General features: G+C 40.6%; 1 protein-coding gene across 12 annotated transcripts in view; it reads left to right on the forward strand.

Annotated features, from left to right (window-relative positions):
* Positions 1–20,354, forward strand: part of SOX5 (SRY-box transcription factor 5) — an 897,303-nt gene that overhangs the window by 843,591 nt on the left and 33,358 nt on the right. For 7 of the 12 annotated variants that reach the window (XM_075898182.1, XM_075898188.1, XM_075898128.1 and 4 more), the window contains 2 exons: positions 6,069–6,246; positions 12,824–12,996. In XM_075898182.1, the coding sequence (XP_075754297.1) occupies positions 6,069–6,246; positions 12,824–12,996 (351 nt within the window). The remainder of the gene's footprint in view (positions 1–6,068; positions 6,247–12,823; positions 12,997–20,354) is intronic. The other 5 variants (XM_075898143.1, XM_075898147.1, XM_075898209.1 and 2 more) reach the window with 3 other exon arrangements.

A 20,354-nucleotide genomic window follows, 5' to 3' on the forward strand; every position in this document is an offset into this window, starting at 1 on the left:
CTATGGAAAAAGAACTGCTGGTGTTATTCTGTGTGGGCACAGCTGTACTCTTGGGAGAGGTGTGGGGGGGATAATGATGTTGGAGATTTTTATTTGTGTGTGCGCACTTGCACCCCTGGTATTGATATATTTACTGGTTAAACATTTCTGGATAAGCCCATGACTGGATGGCTAAGCCAGTGAGTGACTGGGTGTATTGTTTAAAGTGCAACAATAGCAACATTGTCTTCTGCCCAGACACACCAGTAAATGCTCCATATTTTGCATTTTTGTTGAAACGAAGATCTCCATGAAGGAGAAAGCGGATGGGGAAAGTGGGGCCATGACTTTGTTTCTGGAGAGGTTGGGGATGCATTCTTTGAGAAACCCCCTCTCTGGCTTCTTGTTTCTAATTCGTTTGGCTGTAATTTGTACCGTCAAGGTCATTCAGATAGGCAGCAGTATGTGGTGAATGTGTTCCCAAAGGTCATGAAAAGCCTCTTTAGTAGAAAACGCTAGGCTGTGCTTATGCCAGGTCATTTAAGCACATTTGTATTGCCAGTCAGATGATGCACAGTGGAGTTCATGATTTTGTAATAAACTGTGCAACCTGGACCTTCAGTTTGTGCTGTTGTGGGACACAGTGTTTGGGATTATACTGCAACACAGTGTTTCAGTAACTGTAATCTAATAATAAACTAATCTATATAATATGTGAAATGAAGCTGATTATTAAAATCCCAATGAAAGTACCTGATCTGCCTCCCTCCACCCGACTACTGCACACAACCAGGTCAGTCCTCTTTCCTTCAGTTCCAATCATACGACATGGCATGGTTTTTGTTAATACGGAGAGACTCAGAAAACATTGCATTGCAGTCCCTGCTAAAATCCCCCTGCAGACACAAATGCCATTGGCTTTATGGGGTTTTTGCCTGAGTAAGGACTAAGTAGAGATCACAGGATCTGGCCCATAGAGACATTAGAGAAAACATCATTTCAGTCAGCTATTTGGTGGGATAATATTAATGACTTGGGCACCAGGATTCCTAGGGTTTGCTCCAGACTCTGCCATTGAATTACAGCATGACCTAGGGCAAATCACTTAGCCTCTGTCTGCCTCGTTTTCCCACCTGTGTAAATAACATTTAAAATGTAATTAGCACTTTGCATTTACAAAGAGCAATACAAACATCTATAAACTGAGAACAGGTGGGGCTGCCATGAAGCTGCCCCTATCTTGGGGAGGGGGAGTCTGAGCTCCCCGTGGACAGAGGCTGCTGCACATCCCACGGAGCAGTCTCTGTCTGCAGGGAGCTTGGACCCCCATGGACAGGGGCTGCTGCCACTCCATGCTGCTGTTTTTTAAACGGTCTCCCCTTGCAGCCCAGAGGCAGCAGTGCAGGGTAGCAGGGGGTCCCCAGGAGTGGGGCCAGCAGCTCACTGGCTGCCGGCCCTGCCCCTGGGGACTGTCAACTAGTTGTGTAACCACTAAGATTTCATGCGGTTACTCAACTATTCAGTTACCCGATATCTAACATCCCTAGTAGAAACCAGCTGTAAAAACTTGGATCAGATCTAGGATCTGACCTCCCCATAGTCCCAAAGTTAATGAGGTTTTGGGTTCCTCTTTGGTGTGGTTTATGATGATCTTTCAACCAAGGAAAGCAAACCACTAAGGTTGTTTGAAAGAATATGCTGCTGCTATTACCATGGCATATGGGACTGAAATCTCCATTACAATGCATTGGTTCTGCTGAACATAGTTTCTTTCAGCAGCCTTAGTGATATGTTTTTGCTTCTGCTTTGCTCTCCGCATTTATTTCTTAATTTTTTGTTTTGTTTTGTTAGCCAAATATGTCACTTTTTAAAGGAAACATTTCATAACCTTTAATCGAGATCATACTTCACTTTCATCACATCTGTGTTTATATTACCACAAGACTTTTAGGTCTTAATGTCTTATGTTTGAAGCATTAATTGTTTGGGCTGAATAAATAAATAAATGTTTGACTTTAACTCTTGAAAAAAAATTGGCCTGTTCTTATCAGTTGTGTCAGAATATTTCTGCATGGGTGGGGGGTAGGGGGCTGTGCAGGGAACAATCAATATCAGATTTTGGATTTCCTCTAATAAAAGTAAGTATCAGGAGTCATGCTAGACTCTTTCATCCATCTAAAAATAATCTCTGTCCGACCTCCAAAGGCACTATCTACCTGGATTGGTCACATTGGGTCTCATTTTGATTTACAAGAGGACCATTTACACTGACAGAGTGGTGTAAAGGCCCCTCGGTATACATGAAAATCAGGCCTCTTAATTCTTTACAATGGCAACATACTAGCTGCAACTGTGTTTGTTAAAAATAATGATAAGAAGAAATGATGATAATGAAACGCCAAATTCTCCTCTCAGTTACCCAGGTGTAAATCAATAAAGAAGTAAATGCAGCTCTTTCCAGTTTAAACTGGGGGAGTTGATAGTAGGCTCTCTGGGCCTGAGAAAAGAAATACAGGTCTGCAAGTAAGGAATGGACAGTGTGTCCCATTGAATGTTGAGGGAGGGTTCTATTTTTGATCTTCATGTTCAAAACCATTATATGCTATCCCCAAATCCCAAAACATTTTTTACCAGATCTTAAGGATCTGATTCAGAATTTTAAAACTCTCAAACCAGATTTGTAATAGCATTTCAGTCTGCATATGGGCTCAATAGGCCTTTTGAAATAAGATAGATAAAATATTACGAACTCTGAATGGTAAAGTAACATCATGCTGTAAATACGTATAATAGCTCAAAATAGTCCACTAGTTCTCCTGTATCAGAACTAAGCTTTTCTGACCTCCAATTAATTTACCATTAGCCTGAACACACAATGAATGTGAATGAAGGGGAAATTTGGAATGACATTTATCAGCTCAGGAACTGTCACCTTCTATTATTTCCACAAGGCCTTACACTTCTTGGCTCCAGAGAAAGCTATGCTGACTTGAATGAAGAAGAGCATTCTTAGCACCATGAATAGTTACAGCACAGACAACTCCATGGCGGGAGCTGTAACTCAGACAGAAAAGACCACCACCTCCACATCCACCATGCATTACATGAGACACAAAAAATAAAATTGCTTAGAGAGCTAGCCAAAAGCTTTGCACTTCACACCAGAAATAAAAAGGGGTGGCTAAGAATCAGGGAGGCAGGGAAAACAAAACAAAAAGAGAGACACAAAGAAGGAAAAGAAATGAAGCTCAGTGGGACTGCATAGCCCAAAGATAAATTATAAAGGGGGAGGCTCAGGCGCACCGATGGGTGGGGTGGGGTGGGGTGGGCTGGGGAGGGGAGTAGCAGATCCAGTGATTCAAAGGGTCCCAAGGCTCCCGGCCACCACCACTACTAGGGCAGCGGTGGCGGTCAGAGCCTTACACCCTTTTAATTGCTGCAGGAGCACAACTTTGCATAGCTCTGAAGTTGGGGTGGGGAGGTCAGCACCATGCTCCTAGCAGTGCTGAGGGATGGCTGCCCCCATTCTGCCCCTTCCACCTGAGGCCTCATCCCTTTCAGGAGTGCAGATCGGGTCCCCCCCACTTTACCCAGGAGCCTGCAGAGACTGTAGGCTCTGTTGGGGAGACTATGGAGCCCTCGCCTCTAAAATGTAGGTTTGAATCCAGTCTAAGTCAATATGGTCAGTGAAAGTTCTTCTAATTTGATACTGTGTGGTGGCGACTATGTGAAATGAGGTGGTGGCCTCAGTCAGGTTGCCCATGGACATACATTTCTTCACAGAGGTCACCATATCTGGAACTAATCTATCCTTTTTTTGGCACTTATCATAGAGGTCAAGAATTGAATGTACATGGAAACTGACCTATCTGGAAGCGAGCTGATAAAAGTTAGTGGGGAAGTTTGCATTGCTCCTTGTGATCTGTGCTAAATAGAGGACTTTGGTCTCCAGGGATATTAGTCTGGCACATTTCATCAACACAGATGGTTTGTTGGGTCAAGCATTAGGACTGGATTTGTATTTCTTAGTCTTAAGTGGAATGGGTTCTTAACATTGTAAATTTATACATGTCAAAAAATATCAATTGAACAGAGTAAAATTTCCCCTAAGGAGCTAAATGTCATGGAAAGGCAGTGAGTTAAGTCGTTATTATTCTTCACAGGGAGTATCTAGGAAAACTTAACTGTTTTAAAAATGACATTTTTGTCCTTTATTTCACTGATCATTTTGTATATTCTGCTTAATTCATTTTAACTATGATGATTACAAAAGTATAAAAGTAATCAAATACATTCAAAAATAATAAAGACACTTAACTCAGAAGCTTGCCTATTTGAGATAATTGAAAGGTGGCATAACAGTGCTTTGCAGAATTACAAGTAGGTTGCATGATGATGAAGACATTCTTATTTATAAAGCATATTTCCGTATGCAGTATGGCCCAATAGAAAATTCCTTGCTTACTCTGCAGCATCCTGCATTCTTTGGATCAGAATTATTATTGCAGTAGCTGCAGATACTCCAACAGTAACAGGGAAAAATTCTAGTGGAGTTTGATCTACATATACCTATCCTACATTTTGGCCCTGATACTGATTGCTCACTGCTATCAGTCGGGAGTAATTTTGTATGAGAAATGGACTTTCTCAAATGTAAAGTTTATGAAGAAAGATCCGAATCATCCCTGCTATTTCTGTAATAGGGCCTATGCAACATTGTGATCATGGTATTGAATATTACTTTAATTACTAAAAGATTTCCTTCCAGAACTAAACGCTCTACAACTTGTGAATTAAGAAGCCTATCCTTTAACACATCCTGCTTTGGCATGATATGATAGTAGCAGGCACACAGAGTACCTACCTACAAGAGGGTGCCAGGGCAGGTGGAGGGGGCAGGAATCAAACTCACCATCCTCCGGTTCAAAAACATAAGTACCGTTTCTGAATATTAAAACGTAGTTTTAAAAATGTTTAATATTTATCTCCACTTTAGGGACCGAAAGGGGCTTCTCTGACTCTTTCTTTGTATTTTGTTAGAGTCAAACTGAATCATATAACTATATGACTTTTTATTTTTAATGTTTTGTTCAGCATTATTTATAGCACTCTACTCTTTCTCTCTATGACACACTTGCGCAGAAAGTGGCATAAGAATCTGGCATAATAAAGTTCAGAGGTTCTCTAATAGTTAAACATGGACCCGTTTTATAAAGAGAGTAAAACTACCAGTGAAAATCAATAGGAGTTATACTTGCTTTGTCCAGGACTGAATTTAGCATTATATATATAAGATTATACTTCTCTGCATATTTGTGTGCCTGCTGCTATCCTATCATGCCATTATATATATGCCAGATTCATTCCTGGACAAAGCAAGTATAACTCCTGTTGATTTTCATGGTAGTTGTACTCTCTTTATGAACTTGGCTCATGTTTTCAGTGTGTACAAATCATGGTAAGTACTAGTGAGCCTCTAAACTTTCTTATAAACATCCAAAAATGTTGTTCTAAAGTATGAAAGCCTAGCACAAAAGTAGACTTTCTGGTTCTGACTAAAAATACCCAAATAGATTGTTTGTGATACTTTGGTACTTTTGAAAACCAGGACAATCAGAGAAAAACAAAAATAGAAATATAAAATCCACATACACTCACACACATTTACCCAAATTCTAGAACTACAAGTAAATTTGGGTTAGCGTTGAATTTTAGACAAAAGCTGTGATTAATTTTTATTTTTTGCCCTCTACTCAAGTTTTAAAATTTTACAAAAAATATTGTAAATGTCCTCTCATTTACATCATGTAATTATGTATTGTGTAGATTCAAATGGGGGGGGGGGGGGGAGGGTCTTATGCATGTTGTGCAAATAAAGAATGTTCTCTAATTCCAGGGAGATAATTCTCCAATTCACATTTTGATTCCCAGCTGACATATCATGACAGTGTCATAGGAAATGTTGTCTCGTGTATTTTTAGCATCGCTAATTTGTGATTTCACATGAATAAACGTGACTGTCTGTGTTTGGGTACAACTATGGCAGCAGCAGTATCTTTATCACATGCTTTATCTTGTACTTATTATAGGATGAAGTGGCCCAGCCACTGAACCTCTCAGCTAAACCCAAGACATCTGAGGGAAAATCTCCAACATCACCCACCTCTCCTCATATGCCAACTCTGAGAATAAACAGTGGGGCCAGTTCACTCAAATCCTCTGTGCCGGCAACATTAGCTAGTCCTTCAGCCAGAGTTAACACAATAGGTAAGTTTGTTTTCTTTTGGTTTTATTGACGTAGCATGGAGTGAGCATGAAAATCCTCATTTGCCAGCCAAGCCACACAATGGTATATGATAAATCGATGGTGGGGCCTGATCTTGCATTCATTGAAGTCAGTGGAAAAGCTCTGCATGATCTCAGAAGTGCATGATCAGGATCTTAACTCTCTCCACATTATTGAATTGGTGAAAATGAAATTTTATCAGATCTCCAAGTTCCAGTGGCTGTTTCATTCAAAGATCCTCATATGACTTCTGTATGATAACAAATAATAAATTATGATATTTTTGTGGTTACCACTGCATTACAGAGATTCAGACATTTGCCAGTGTCATTTAAAAGCATACACAATTCATGAATAAACTTAAAAAATCTGTAGAAATTACATGTCTGCATATTCTTTAGAAAATTATAGGTTTAATGCATAGTCCACTGAAAAGCTTCATGGGTTATTATTTTAGCTTAATCTACTAGGAATAGTATTAATATCTAACTAAAAAGTCACCAGGTACATTTCAAAACATACTTCACATTGCATCTTGAAAACAGTTGGGCTAGCTGCTTTTAGTGTTGTTCTGTAATATATGTTACTCCTCCTCCCTCCCTCCTAAAACTGCCTCCCTTGCGACCATTTAAGTAATAAATGGTTCTGGTATTATTCACACTTTATATTTCACAAATGCTTTATATGAAAAGGGTGGGACAGTGTGCACGCACATGGATGCCATGTCTGTATGTGTATATTTACATGTGTAAATAACATGCAGACACATCCATTTTAATTCTAAACTTTTCCAACTCACTGTACAAAGTGATCCAATATACAGTAGATCGTCTGAGTTATGAACACCAGAGTTATGAACTGACCAATCAACTGCACACCTCATTTGGAACCAGAAGTACACAATCACCTCACAGACCAAAGGGAGAGCAAATTAATACGGTATTGTAGTGTAACATAAAGTACTAAAACATAAATTGAAAGCAGCAATTTTCTTCTGCACCGTATTATTTCAAAGTTGCATTAAGTCATGTTCATTACTCTGACAGTGTTCCATTGTAAACTTTTCAAAGAACCATCATGTTTTGTTCAGAGTTATAAACAACCTCCATTCCCATGGTGTTTGTAACTCTTACGATTCTACTGTAAGTTGAATTGTGATTTCAAGGTATAAATTAATCATTATTGGGGATTAGTTTAGACCATCATGTGGAAGGGGGGCAGAATATTCTACAGTTGCTTATTGTGGGGTTTCTTGCACCTTCCTCTGAAACAGTGCTGGGTAATTTTGGATATCGGACTGAATGGAGCATAGGCTGATCCTATGATTTTTCCATTGCAATGCGCTGAAGCTGTTCGAGACATCCATTCTGTTTCCCTGCGAATGGACATGTACTCCACCCAAATGCACTGTGGATCATATACTGGCTGTGCATACACCAGTAAGACCCACACTTATATGGATTTTAAACTTTGGGCATAAGTGTGGATTTTACAGTACCCTTCTCAGACTGATGGGAAATATGATTACATGCACCAAATAGAGAACATATTTCTATGGCCAGGCTAAAAAGGAAATTACTTTATCTGGTATGACATTCTATAAAACCGCATAAATGTTTCATAAATACCCCATTGTTAATTCATAACTTATTATGCATTATTCTTATTAGAACTACACTATTTAACTTGCTAGGTTAGTAATGTATTTGCATCTTTAATCTGTTTGGCCCTGCTGCTCTCTGTGCACCATAGGCTGAGTTTTCATTTTTTTCACTTTAAACCCTTTTTCTTGAAGAGAGTGAACAGCTGCTTGAAGCATAGGGGTAATAATCTGACCTGCATCTCAGTGGTAGACCATCTCTTGTACTCCTCCTCCTCCACCCCTGGAATTTTGCGTAGATTTGAGATCCCTACAATTTACTTTTCTCCTTTTAACCAAATGCAGATTTTGAAACACTGTACCTGTAATGAGTGATAATGTAATTGGATAAAAGCTGCGAGGATGAATGGAGCTTTAAAGGTCACTCTTGTAAGAAGAATTAATGTGTTATACCATTAATAAACCATGGAAAACGGCGGAGCAAAAGATAACATACTTAAGTTATTGTTAATGACATAGAGTTCACTGCTTTATATCTCCTAGCTACAAATACAGAAAGTGACTTTTTGAGGTTGCTAGCTGAACAGTATCATTGTGTGTACTGCATAAGATAAGCTGTCATTAAATGAGGCCCAAGAACTGGACAGACACAGGCTGCTCCTATCAAAAATCTGTCTTTTATGGAGGACTAGATGATTCAGAGGGTTGGTAATGGTTTGTGGAGACTTTTACTGCTAGGTAACTAGTTCACAGCCAACCACAGCTGTAGTATGCAAAAGCAAAAGTATAGTGTCTTTGCTGACCTTAACAAAATGAGTTGTTGATCTTAGTAAAACCCCCAGCAAAAGAGGGCACACTGGTTGGGAACCTTGCAAGGCCATTGACCATGCTGTCTCTAATCTCTGGATATAAAAAGAGGACTTTGATCCCCATGACTGCCCATAAGAGGGTGGGCCTTCTGATCTAAGTGGGCTTAAGCTCACTGTCCTGAAATTCAAATAGTCTGGCACCTTTCCCCACCACTAAATTTACTCTGCAGTCATCTTTCAAAATCCACCCTCCAGACTGTTTTTACTGTGCTCACAATATTGTTCAGTTGTATGTGGCCAATGGGAACAAGCATCTTCTTCAGCTGCATGCTCAACATTATTTCTGATATGAAGTGGCACATACGAACTGCGTCTAGACTGGCAAGTTTTTCCGCAAAAGCAATCACTTTTGCAGAAAAACTTGCCTGCTGTCTACACTGGCCGCTTGAATTTGTGCAAGAACACTGACGATCTGATGTAAGATTCTCAGTGTTCTTCCGCAAATACTATGATGCTCCCATTCGGGAAAAAGCCCTCTTGCGCAAATGTAAGGGCCAGTGTAGACAGCTCAGGACTGTTTTGCGCAAAAAAGCCCTGATGGTGAAAATGGTGATCGGGGCTTTCTTGCGCAAAACCGTGTCTAGATTGGCACGGACACTTTTCCGCAAAAAGTGCTTTTGCGCAAAATCGTCCGTGCTAATCTAGACGCTCTTTTCCGCAAATGCTTTTAATGGAAAAACTTTTCAGTTAAAAGCATTTGTGGAAAATCATGCTAGTCTAAACGTAGCCATGGTGTGTGGTCCTTTGGTTTGGGAGTTTGGGTGAAGGAAGGGATTGTGATCTAGGTAGGGGCTTGGAATGCAGTGCTCGGGAAGAGGAATGGGTGCAGGAGAGGATTCTGGCCTAGGGAAGGGCACGGGGGGGGGGGGGGCGGGTGCAAGGTCTGGGAGGGAGTTGTGACCTGGGGGCAGAGGGAAAAGGGGGTACAGAAGGTTTGGGTGGTAACCTGGGGCAGGAGGGGTTGGTGACCGAGGGCAGGGAGTTGGAGTACAGGAGGGGGTGGGGTGCCAGAGGCAGGCTTTGCCTGGGAGGTGCTTATGTAGGGAGCTCCCAGCCAGCAACCCTGCAGGACCCTGAGGCAGGCTGCTTGCCTGCTGCAACCCCAGGCTGCTCAAAACGGTTGGCTGCTCTCTTCATGTGCCTCTCTGCTCCGGGCTGTGGGGAGGGAGGGGGGAGGATTGCAGAGGGGAGGGGAAGGCTTCATGTGCTGTCTCCACACCCCAGCAAAATCTTTTAGCTACTGTTAGCTGGAAACTGGCCAATGTGAGCTGAGAGATTTTGCTGGGGGCAGGGACAGTGCGCAAAGCCTCCCCTCCCCCCCGGAGCAAAGTGCCATAGAGAGCAGCCAGGTGCTTAAAGCGGAATGAGTTGCTCTGTGCCGGAGGGTCCCAGCATATATTGCCCATCACTGAACTAGAGGAATCACATATGTCATGGTTTCACATACAACCACTATATTATTCTAATTTTGAACTGGCTTGCTAAACAGTAATAGGCAAAATTGTCAACTAAGTAATATTTTCCTATTAGGTAATGGTTGTATATATTGTATCTAGCACTTTTGTTTTGTCGTGGGGGTTATAAGAGTCACAGGTTTCATGACTCCTGAAAAAAAAACAGGACAACACCTGTGACTTTTGCTGCCCTATCCTTTGGTGCCTAGATCCACTGCTCCCTTTCTGCTCTCTTCCACATTTATCTTGAGCCAAAACAGTTAAACTGTCCAAGACAGAAATATGAAAAAGTTGTTGGCTGCTTAAAATCTATTGTTTTATCATACATTTTCCACAATTTTTTCCCAAATATTTCTCCAGGCATTTCTTTTCTGAAGCAGGCATATGCCTACCTGTTAAAAACAAAAATAAGTCACCCTTCTCCCTCCCCACAGTTACAGGGATTGTCAAACTATATCTAGATGTTGCAGACAAAGTGCATTTAGTGTATCTCTGTCAATAATTCACTGTGTATCCTAAACAAAAAGAATTTCCATTTGGTTTGCCTCTATATTAATCTTTTCTCAGCATATGAGCATATTGGCAGCTATTGAAAACACCTAAGAAGGGCTTGCTTTTATTCACTGACGCATGCCAAACTTTCTCAAAGATAGTGGTACTCAGGAAAAAACCCAAATGGTCTAGGGAAAGGACATGAATTCCAGTTCTGAGGCAAATTCAGCTATAATACAGATTATAACTATTATACCTCCCATTCTCCAAAGCACCGCTATTTTTAAATGTCACTTGGTTTTTTTTTGTTTGCACTTTAATTTATTTTGACCAAATGCAAACTTGGTCAATAACAGCTGTGAGGTGAGGAAAGAACCAAGCAACTTGTTAAGAGAGGGACCAATCTCACTCCTCTCTCCCCACCCCCACTCCTAGTATGATGCAATATAGGAGGTGCAGATTACATCCTTCCTAGCACTGAAAAAGCTGTCATTACTCTGAAAACACTGAGCTAGGTCATTTGGTAAAAATAAGTTATGTGGATCAAATTAAAATTCCCAATGTTTTCAGATACCTAATTGGAGAATTGAAAGCAAAAGTTTCTGTCAAGTTTGGGTGCGAGGGAGCACAATTCAATAAATATCTTTCAAAGGAGCCCAGAATGCCAGGTTCATTTGGTTATAATTTAAGGGACGAGGGGGGAGAACAGCAGTGAACTAATCTGACATCAGCTTCTTCCACTGAAATGTTTTAAGCAGCAAGACAATGTTCTACGTTTTTTGGCAATCAGTGGATCAGATAGAAGAGTCTAGCAATACAACAAGGATGTGTAATCTGACATGATTAGACAAGGCTCTTTAGGAACAGAACATTCATAATTGAGACAAAGAAAGAGTATTAATAACACTTTCCTAACACGGCAGTTAGCCATTTTATATTTCCTTTCTTTAATCTTAGTGTTTTTCAACAAATCATGGGATTTAATAGCGTGTTTTGGCAGATTAGAGGATTTATGGCCCAGATGTTTTTTGTTCTAAAAATGGATTAGGGTGTAAAGTTTGCTGGAATCCATGGAACATGTTGAGGCAAGCCGGTCATTTTGTGTGTGATTAGTGCTTGCCTTCTGTCTCACAGTCCCTCCATCTGTCACAATTCACCAATGGATCTGGTTAGATTTAGCCTCATGTCACAAACAGAAGTCCCTTTTCTGGGCAATTTCATATTACAGATTCATTTTATGCCCTAATTAAAAGACAGAAAGGGGAGATAGAGAGTGTATGGGGGTGGAGGTTGGGAGGAATGATAGAACTAGCTTCCCCTATCCTGTTTGAAAAACAGACTGGAGCTTGAAGTCTTCCATCAGTATTCCATCCTACAAATCACATGCAGATCATAATAAGTATAATCTACAGTACACGAAAGGAAAAAAATGACAAAGTATCACATTTAAAATTAAATAGCATTAGCAGCACTGGTGATTATTGTAACATTTTAAAATGAAATAATTCAGCCTCTACTTGTGCTAAACCCTAGGCAGTGAATTCACAGCCAAATAGTGTAGACATCTGACCTACTATCAGCAACATGAATAGAGTGGGAACATAGGTCCATGTAGCTGTGGTTTCTTACACATTTCTGAATGACAGGTGGTGGCGGGGAGCATTCAGCAGCGGAAGTTTCTTTTCCCAGCCATTATGTGCTTTGTATCTCTAGCAAACCATCGCCACCTGTGGTTTATTTTAATGTATTCACAAGTTTTAAGAAAGGGAAGGAAAAAAACGGTCTATTTTTAATAGTTTTGGATTGCTTGCATGATCAAGGCCTCCCACGTCCCTTATCAAGTTACATCCTGCTGAATATAGTCCACAGGGCCAATCTCTATAATGTTGGGTAAACATTAAAACTAATGGACTCAAGTGTCAGAATGATGCTATCGGTACTAATGTTTCTTATAGTTTATACCCAGGTGATTCTATCATAAGAGCAGCATAATTTCCAAGCACAGACAGGTTTATGGGTCTGCTCATTGTCTCTGTCTCCTTCTTATTTAATTAAGTGCCCAAGGAAATCACTGATAAGTTTCACTGACAAAAGTGAAAATGTTTTCTCATAACTTTCCTTTCTTTCTTCCTTTCTTTTTAAGATATTCTTTCTTCTATCACGTCGTCAGGTTATTTAAATGACCACGATGCTGTTACCAAGGCAATCCAGGAGGCCCGCCAGATGAAGGAGCAACTTCGGAGGGAACAACAGGTGCTTGATGGGAAGGTGGCTGTTGTGAATAGTCTGGGTCTCAATAACTGCAGGACAGAAAAGGTCAGTTCCTGAGACTCCCTTTTCTGATAGTCACTGATAGATCATATTCTTGCCATGTTCACACAGACACTGCTTCTCCCACTCCTTTCTTTTCCTCTCTTTCCTGCTCTGTCTCCCTTCTTCCTTTTAGAACATCTGTTTCTGTAACAGAAAACAAGAAATCCCAGCCACACACAGGCATGGAGACACTAGAGAATAAAACTTACTTAAAGTCCTCATGAAAACTTTGGAGACCACTCATTCTTTGTTCCAGGCTGTCAATATGTATTATGACTAGGTGATCTTTGATATATCTGGGTTTGAGTGAAAGTCTTGCTTTATGGACATGCTTACATGTTTTTTTGAGAGATGAGCTGGATTTGAAAATATGCAAGCTTCTTTAGGAACATAAGCTTTGCTGATACTCAAGCTCAGCTTCTGGGTATTTAGCCTTACGAAGTTGTCATATATGATGTTTCGTGACCATTGCAACATAGCACTGTCAAGTCATGTTAGATGACTTAGCAAAGTTGAAAAAACAGAATTGACAATACAAACTGCACCAAATACTTTTAGTGGAATTTAGAAATGATAAGAGTTGATGGCCCCTGCATTATTCTAATTTTGAACTGGCCTGCTCAGGTGTAAGAAGCAAAATTGTCATCTAAGTAATATTTTCCTCTCAAGTAATGGTTGTATACATTGCATCTAGCACTGTTGTAGGATTACAAGAGTCACAGGTTTCATCACTTCCTGTTTTTTTCAGGATACGCTTGTGACTACTCTCTGCTGCCCTACCCTTAGGTGCCTAGATCCACTGCTCCCTTCCACATTTACCTTGAGCCAAGACAGTTAAACTAACACAGAAATATTCAAAAGTTGTTGGATGCTTCACAAATCTGTGGTATTATATATTTTCCACATTTTCCCCCAAATAGTTCTCCAGGCAAAACTACTATAATTCCACCAAATAATCAAGATAAAATATTATTGAATTTGGTGATCCCCATATGACTCATTCAAATAGGCAGACAAATAGAATAAAAATGATCAGCTACTTAGCAATAACTTGAAAGTCAGTCATCCTGGGAAGCTTGTGAGTCAAACAATGTTGTCCAGAACGAGCAGATTGCTACTTTGGATAGCTTTCCAGTTTCCCTGGTTTTTTAGGTGGAGTTTGATCAATAAGCTGTGAGAAGCCAGCAGACCGGATAATGAATGTTAAATGTACATGTAAGTCTGTCACTACTGTACTTTTTCACCAGTCTAGCATGGGTGTAAATGTTGTAGAAATGGCTCCAATTTCATGCACACTCCGGAGAGCAAGGGGGAGGAAAAAAAAAAGAGGTCAGTGTAATAGGTGTCTGGCAGTATATAAAACCTCCTTTAGAAGAATAAGGGCATTTGGTATGGGGGGGGAGGGGGGGAGTGAGAGCATGTTTATAGCATTTCACATAGAAGAGAAGCGGAAGGAAAGGGGGGAAAGTGGAGTGTCAGCTATAAGGCGAAGTGATCACAAGCACAAAGGAATTTATATTCAAATATTTAAGCATTCTTGAAAGGATGCTTGGAGCAGAAATTCCTTTTCTGTGCTCCCCATGTAGAAATGACTTTAACACTCAGCCAGATGCTAATGCAAAGTGACTCAAGCTATTCCTCGCAAGCATAGCTAAATTGCCGTTATTTGTTAAGCGCATTGAATTCAGCTGTGGATACAGCAGTTGGTTGCATTCAGAAAGCATCTGTACCCTTTTTTTTTTTTTTAATCCTCCAAAGCAGAGACAACTCTACCTATCTCCCCCTTCTCCTCCCCTGTGCTGGCTGGGAATTGTCAAGTGACAACCGACCAAATCCTTTTGGACAGGAAGCCTTCATCCTGAGTCCTATATACTTGCAAAGCAGACCTTGTGGTTGGATCAGGGAGCCCATTAAAAGCACTTTGATGGTATGGAAATTCATCTTCATGAAGCACCCAGGCCCCTAAGCAGCATGCTGTTTAGCTGTGGTTACAGATCAGTCATTCACATCGGAGGGCAGTAATTGTGCTGACGGCTTGTACAGCAATGGAAGTACATAAAATAATCCCAGGCCCTCCACCATGGCACTGCAAGTTAATCTTCTTTAATACACAGATCAGCTGTTGTTCTAACACATGACTTTATGCTGGCTCTAGTGACTTTGCACAGCCCTTTGATTAAGTAACAGGAGTGGAACCATCTGCATTCGCTTTATTCTGTTACTTTCCTATTGTTATGCTCCTCCTCATCCCTTCTGTTTTCACTTCTCACCCTTACCGCAAGCTCTGGGGTTTATTTTGCTCTCTAGTTCATGTTCCCTGTGTGGCTTATTGGGGGAAGAAATTCTTTTAGGGTGTGCAAGGGGAAGATATTGTGTTTACAGGGTGGTGAGTTCAGTTTTTCTTTTCTAACGTGGAAATAGCTTTTTTGTACAATAGCTGCCAAACTTTATCAGGCTTTCATTTTTGAGTAGGGTTGGGAAACCTAGCTAAACTTTCCATAAATTCTGGGTCTTCTCAGCTAATTATAACCAGCCAAGAAGTTCTGATCCAATTCAGGATCTGAACTTCTCCAACGTTGGAGGGTGTTCGCATCTAAATTTTTATTTAAAGTTTTTATCAAGACCTCCCCTAAGCATATGATTTAAAAAAGGGGGGTGGGAGAGAGACAATGTAAGGGAAACTGACAGTATTTCCAAGATTTTTCTTCCCCTTCTCTCTTCTTCTTTCATGAAAAGGGAAGTCAGTGGGGAAAGAGAAACTGAGAACATTACAGATTGGTCTCTAAGGGCATGTCTATACATACCTCAACATAAGCTACACAATTTGAGCTTATTTTGGAATAGCTTATTTCAAAATTTGGCACTGTCTACACAGTGCTAATTTAGAAATAAATTGCTATTCCGTCATCTTTCTTAATCTTTGTGCATTGAGGTTTACAGGAAGCCGGAATAAGAACCTCTTATTTTGAATGTATTTCAAAAGAACAGGCATCTTAGCAGCATGACCAAAGTGTTTACATCAACAAGCTTAAGGGCCAGCCCAGTGATATAAGGGGCGAACACACCAAATTGCCAAAGGTCTTTGGGTTTCCTGCTTGTGTCCTTCACTGCCTGCAGAACAGGTGGGAATGGGAAACATAGCTGTGTCTGGCATATGTTGGAGAGCAAGATGATCCTAAATCACTGCATTCTCGCTGGAATGTTACTAATCTTTATGGGCAGGCACACAATGCCATGCCACGGTCCAGAGTGTGAGTCCCTTCTTTGCCAGTGTTGGTAAAATTACAGAGATAATTCTGGGGCAGGTTGAGTCTTTTTTCACACGAAGGCTATATCTACACTATGGAGGTTTTTTCCAGGAGAGCAGATGCACTCTTTCAGAAGCCCTATATTCCTCATTTTATGAGGAATAAATATGCTCTTCAGAAAGAGGAGGTTTTTCTGACAATTGATCCCAAATATCAGAAAAGCCAAATATCAGAAAAGCCTCTCCCAAAAAAGAATCGGAAAGATGTATGCAAATTGCAAACCACAATTTGCATACCTTTTTCTGAAAAAAACTCCAGCAGTGTAGATATACCCTAATAGTAATCCCAGCCAAACAGTGTCAGGGTCTGCATTTCTGAATTGCCCCTAGTTATGAGTACTATTAAGAATCTGTCTGTGGGGGTGGCTGGAAGGTGCAAGGGCAGGAAATCACCTTTATGAATGTGTAGTTTAAAGCATCAGGGACTGTTTTCCACATGTATTCATGTGACACACTGGCTAGTTTTCATGTTGCTAACTGGAATGGGCTCTACAGCTAGGTAGTGTTTTCAGTTGTAAGGCAGGAGCGAGACAGAGAGAATTTATGTGCGATTGCAAAGGCATTGTGCAAAAGGAGGCATAAGCAGGGAAAGATATTCAAAAGTGACTAGGACTTTTGGATATTTTGATTTGTGGGCTCCTAATACTTTGTGGGTACTTCAGGTCAAAGGTTTTTAGTAAAACCTACATCATGAATGTAGATTTTACTGAAATGTATTTTAATTGAAATGCTTTAAGATATTTTACTGCATACCCAAAGAAAAGAACATTAAAAATATAAATTAGAAAAGTGTGTATTTTTTCTGGTTTCTTGGAAACCCAGCAATATAGTTTTATTTGCAATTGCAATCTACAGTTAATTGTAGCTTGATACTTACTCTACAAAAACAATATTACCTTTTATACATGTAGCTCAAAGAGTGCAGATTTTCATCCAGATCAAACACTGCAGGGAACAGCATCAAAAAGTGGACTATGGTCTATTTGTATAGCAAAAAAACTGCACAATCTGCTACACATTGAAGGTACACAACCACAGGTTCTGGCGTGCATGTGCCTTCATACAAACACACAACACAAATACACAACACATATTTGCATAGAACAGATGCATATGCTCCATCCCCGACAAAAATGTAGCCAGACATTTGTATATGCACTCAGACCTATATACATGAACATACTCAAATATCTGTAAAAAGATACACACACACGTGTATGGAAACAGGTCCACAAATACACATTCATATGCGTTCAGGTATGCTGCATCAAGTAGACTTACTAATTTCTGACTGCCCTGCACACAGGCAGTGCACAGACAAAGCACACTCAAAGCTGAGTACGCTACAAAAAACATGTGTGCACACATTGCATAGTGTTTCTTAACCTATGATACCAGTTCCCTCACTTATTGCTGAGAGTACATTTCTCTTCTAAAAAGCTCTGACATGTACTTGTCTGCTGGGTTGTAACTAAAGAGCTATTTGTAACAATATTTATTCCAGCATTGTAAGCAGAAGACTGTTTTTATTACTCATGCTTTTAGAACAGTAGGTCGAAGATGCCTTTCCTCCCATTTCCGCCCACCTCATCTCCTCTCATCCTTCCCACTATACCTCCTTCCCCCCTCCACACACACCCCACTTCTCTCTTCCCTTTAACAAAGTGCCAAACATGAAATGACAGTGACCAATGTTGACTTAATGTGGATGTTTAATAATGAAAAAAGCGTGTCAGTTCCAGTGTTAGTTACAAATGGCACTAAGTGTATCGGGTGGCAGCCCTGTAATAATTTTACATCCATCATTCTTTCCTGATGCCTCACTGGTTGTCTGATGGATGGGGCCAGCAGAGTTAACTCTTAAGGAACTGCAGTGGGCTGTGGAGCTGAAGGGAGGAAGTGGATCCTGAGCGACCAGATGCTGCTCTTTGAGAAATAGAAAACGAGCTCATTTGACTGAAGAGAAAAGCTGCCATAAAATGGGATTTTAGATTTTTCTCAGTTGTGTTTTTGATTTAAATCATGTGTTGTTTTTCCTAAAGCTTAAATTGGAGTGGGAGTTCCCCAAAGGGGACAGATCCAAAAACACACTGAAGCCAGTGAAAGCTTTTCCATTGACTTGAAAGGGCTTGCATAGGACCCATTTTTGAGGAATACAGGATCTGTCGAAAAAGGGTTTATTTTTTGACAGATCTCCATCTAGACTGCCGTTTTTTTAAAAAAAAAAACTCTGTTTTGAAAAAAAGTGGTGGCCATGTGTATATTTAAATCCCTGCTTCATGAGCAATTTCAATGTGCTAATCTACATCTCTTTCGACAGAGAGGTGTAGTCTAGATACAGCCATAGTGAGCAGACTGTGTGTAAAGCAAGGGGAGGCAGGAATGGGGAACAGTTAAATTATCTGGGTTTCCTAAATAAAAGGAAATAATTGAAAATTTGGTACAGAATATGAGCACTGTATCTCTGAGCTAAGTGTTCTTCAAAAGTTAAACTCTGCTCACTTTAATGATCCATGTAATGTTTTACTGGAAAAAATACTGTAGTATTTCTGCTGGCTAGCAAAGGGGATATAGCAGACAAATTATATACACTTATACATCACACTTAGTGTATTTGTAGGACTAGAAGTTTTACTCAGCATTGCTTGGGTCCTTGTGGGGACTCAGGGCAGGGGTTGGGAAGTGGGGTGGGGGGGGGGGAATCAGGGCAGGCTATGGTGGGTACAGGAGTCAGGGCATAGTGTGTGTGTGGGGGGGAAGGGAGTCGGGGATGGTTGGTGCAGGAGGCAGGCAGGGGGGGGGGAAACTAAGGGCAGAAATGTGGCGGGGGGGGGGAGCTGCTGGAGGCAGGGCAGGAGGCTAGGTGTTTGGGAGCGCTCAAGACAGGGGATTGGGTTGGGAAAGGGAGTCACCAACTGTTGGCCAGGCAGCAGTTTCCCTGGGGTGGCTGGGGCTGGATACAGCCAGAGCCCCAAGTATAGCCAGAGCTCTGCTCCCCCCACTCTCCCCAATCATTTGACCGCATGGCTGTCACTGCTAGCAAACCCTTCCCTTTTCATTTGGTTAGAAACAATCAAAAGTCTAGTACATCCCATTGTGCTGCCATAGCCAAACCCTGACCTTACTTTAAATTTGAAGAAGAAGGAACCTGCATACCTAATTGGTGGTCCTAGCTCTTACCGTTTGTTTGTTCAAGAACTTCTAGACTCACAGAGAGACACACAAACTCTCTCAAATATATAATAGATAGGTGTCCTGTAATTTGTAGGCATCTCTTTTTCTCATTGGCCTGAAAAACATGAGAAAAGATGAATAGTATAATATTTCTTTTCTCACAGTGTGCAGAGAGATCTGTCTGTTTAGAATAGTTACTATATAATTTGTATACTGGGACGAAGGACTTTAACAATCAGTTGTCACGAAAAAGACTCCAAGTCATCGTCAAGATAACATGTGGCCCCTGCATTTTTCCTATCCATCCAGCAGTGAAACCACCTTAATTCTGCTGTGAATCTGTGCCCATGGAAATTTCTTGTATTTAAGGTAGGGTGGTATGGGTTGCAATCCTCTTTGTTAATGCTATCAACAGAGAGCAGACAGTTTTCAAAGAGCACAACAACAAGGCAAGCAGGTATTATGTCATTGCCCATCCATCACTCTGTATGTCAGCCTTTCAATAAGTCCAATCAACAATCTCAACAGGATCATTCACAGTAAAGGGGCAAATTATTCAGAGAGCTATTGAATCTAGTGTCTTGTCTCCTGAAATGTCTTTATTACTTTTTTTAAATTGGCTCTTTGTAGCATGCAAACCTGACATGTATTTTGACTCAGTTATTTTTTTGCCCAGCATTGCTACCAGAGAATTAAATGTTTTGATTTGTTTCCACTTAAATTTTAGTCCATTTTTTCCCTTTTTGCTTCTTGGAGTTTATGTATATTTACAGCCTCTGCATTTAATGGCCACATACCTTATTTTTGCAGATGGCCAATGGAAGACTTTTTTCTTCCTCTTGATCTCTCTCTCTCTCTCTTTAATAGAGCCAGCTTTTGG

This window comes from Pelodiscus sinensis, chromosome 1 (genome assembly GCF_049634645.1).
Source record: "Pelodiscus sinensis isolate JC-2024 chromosome 1, ASM4963464v1, whole genome shotgun sequence".
NCBI classification, from domain to species: Eukaryota; Metazoa; Chordata; order Testudines; family Trionychidae; genus Pelodiscus; species Pelodiscus sinensis.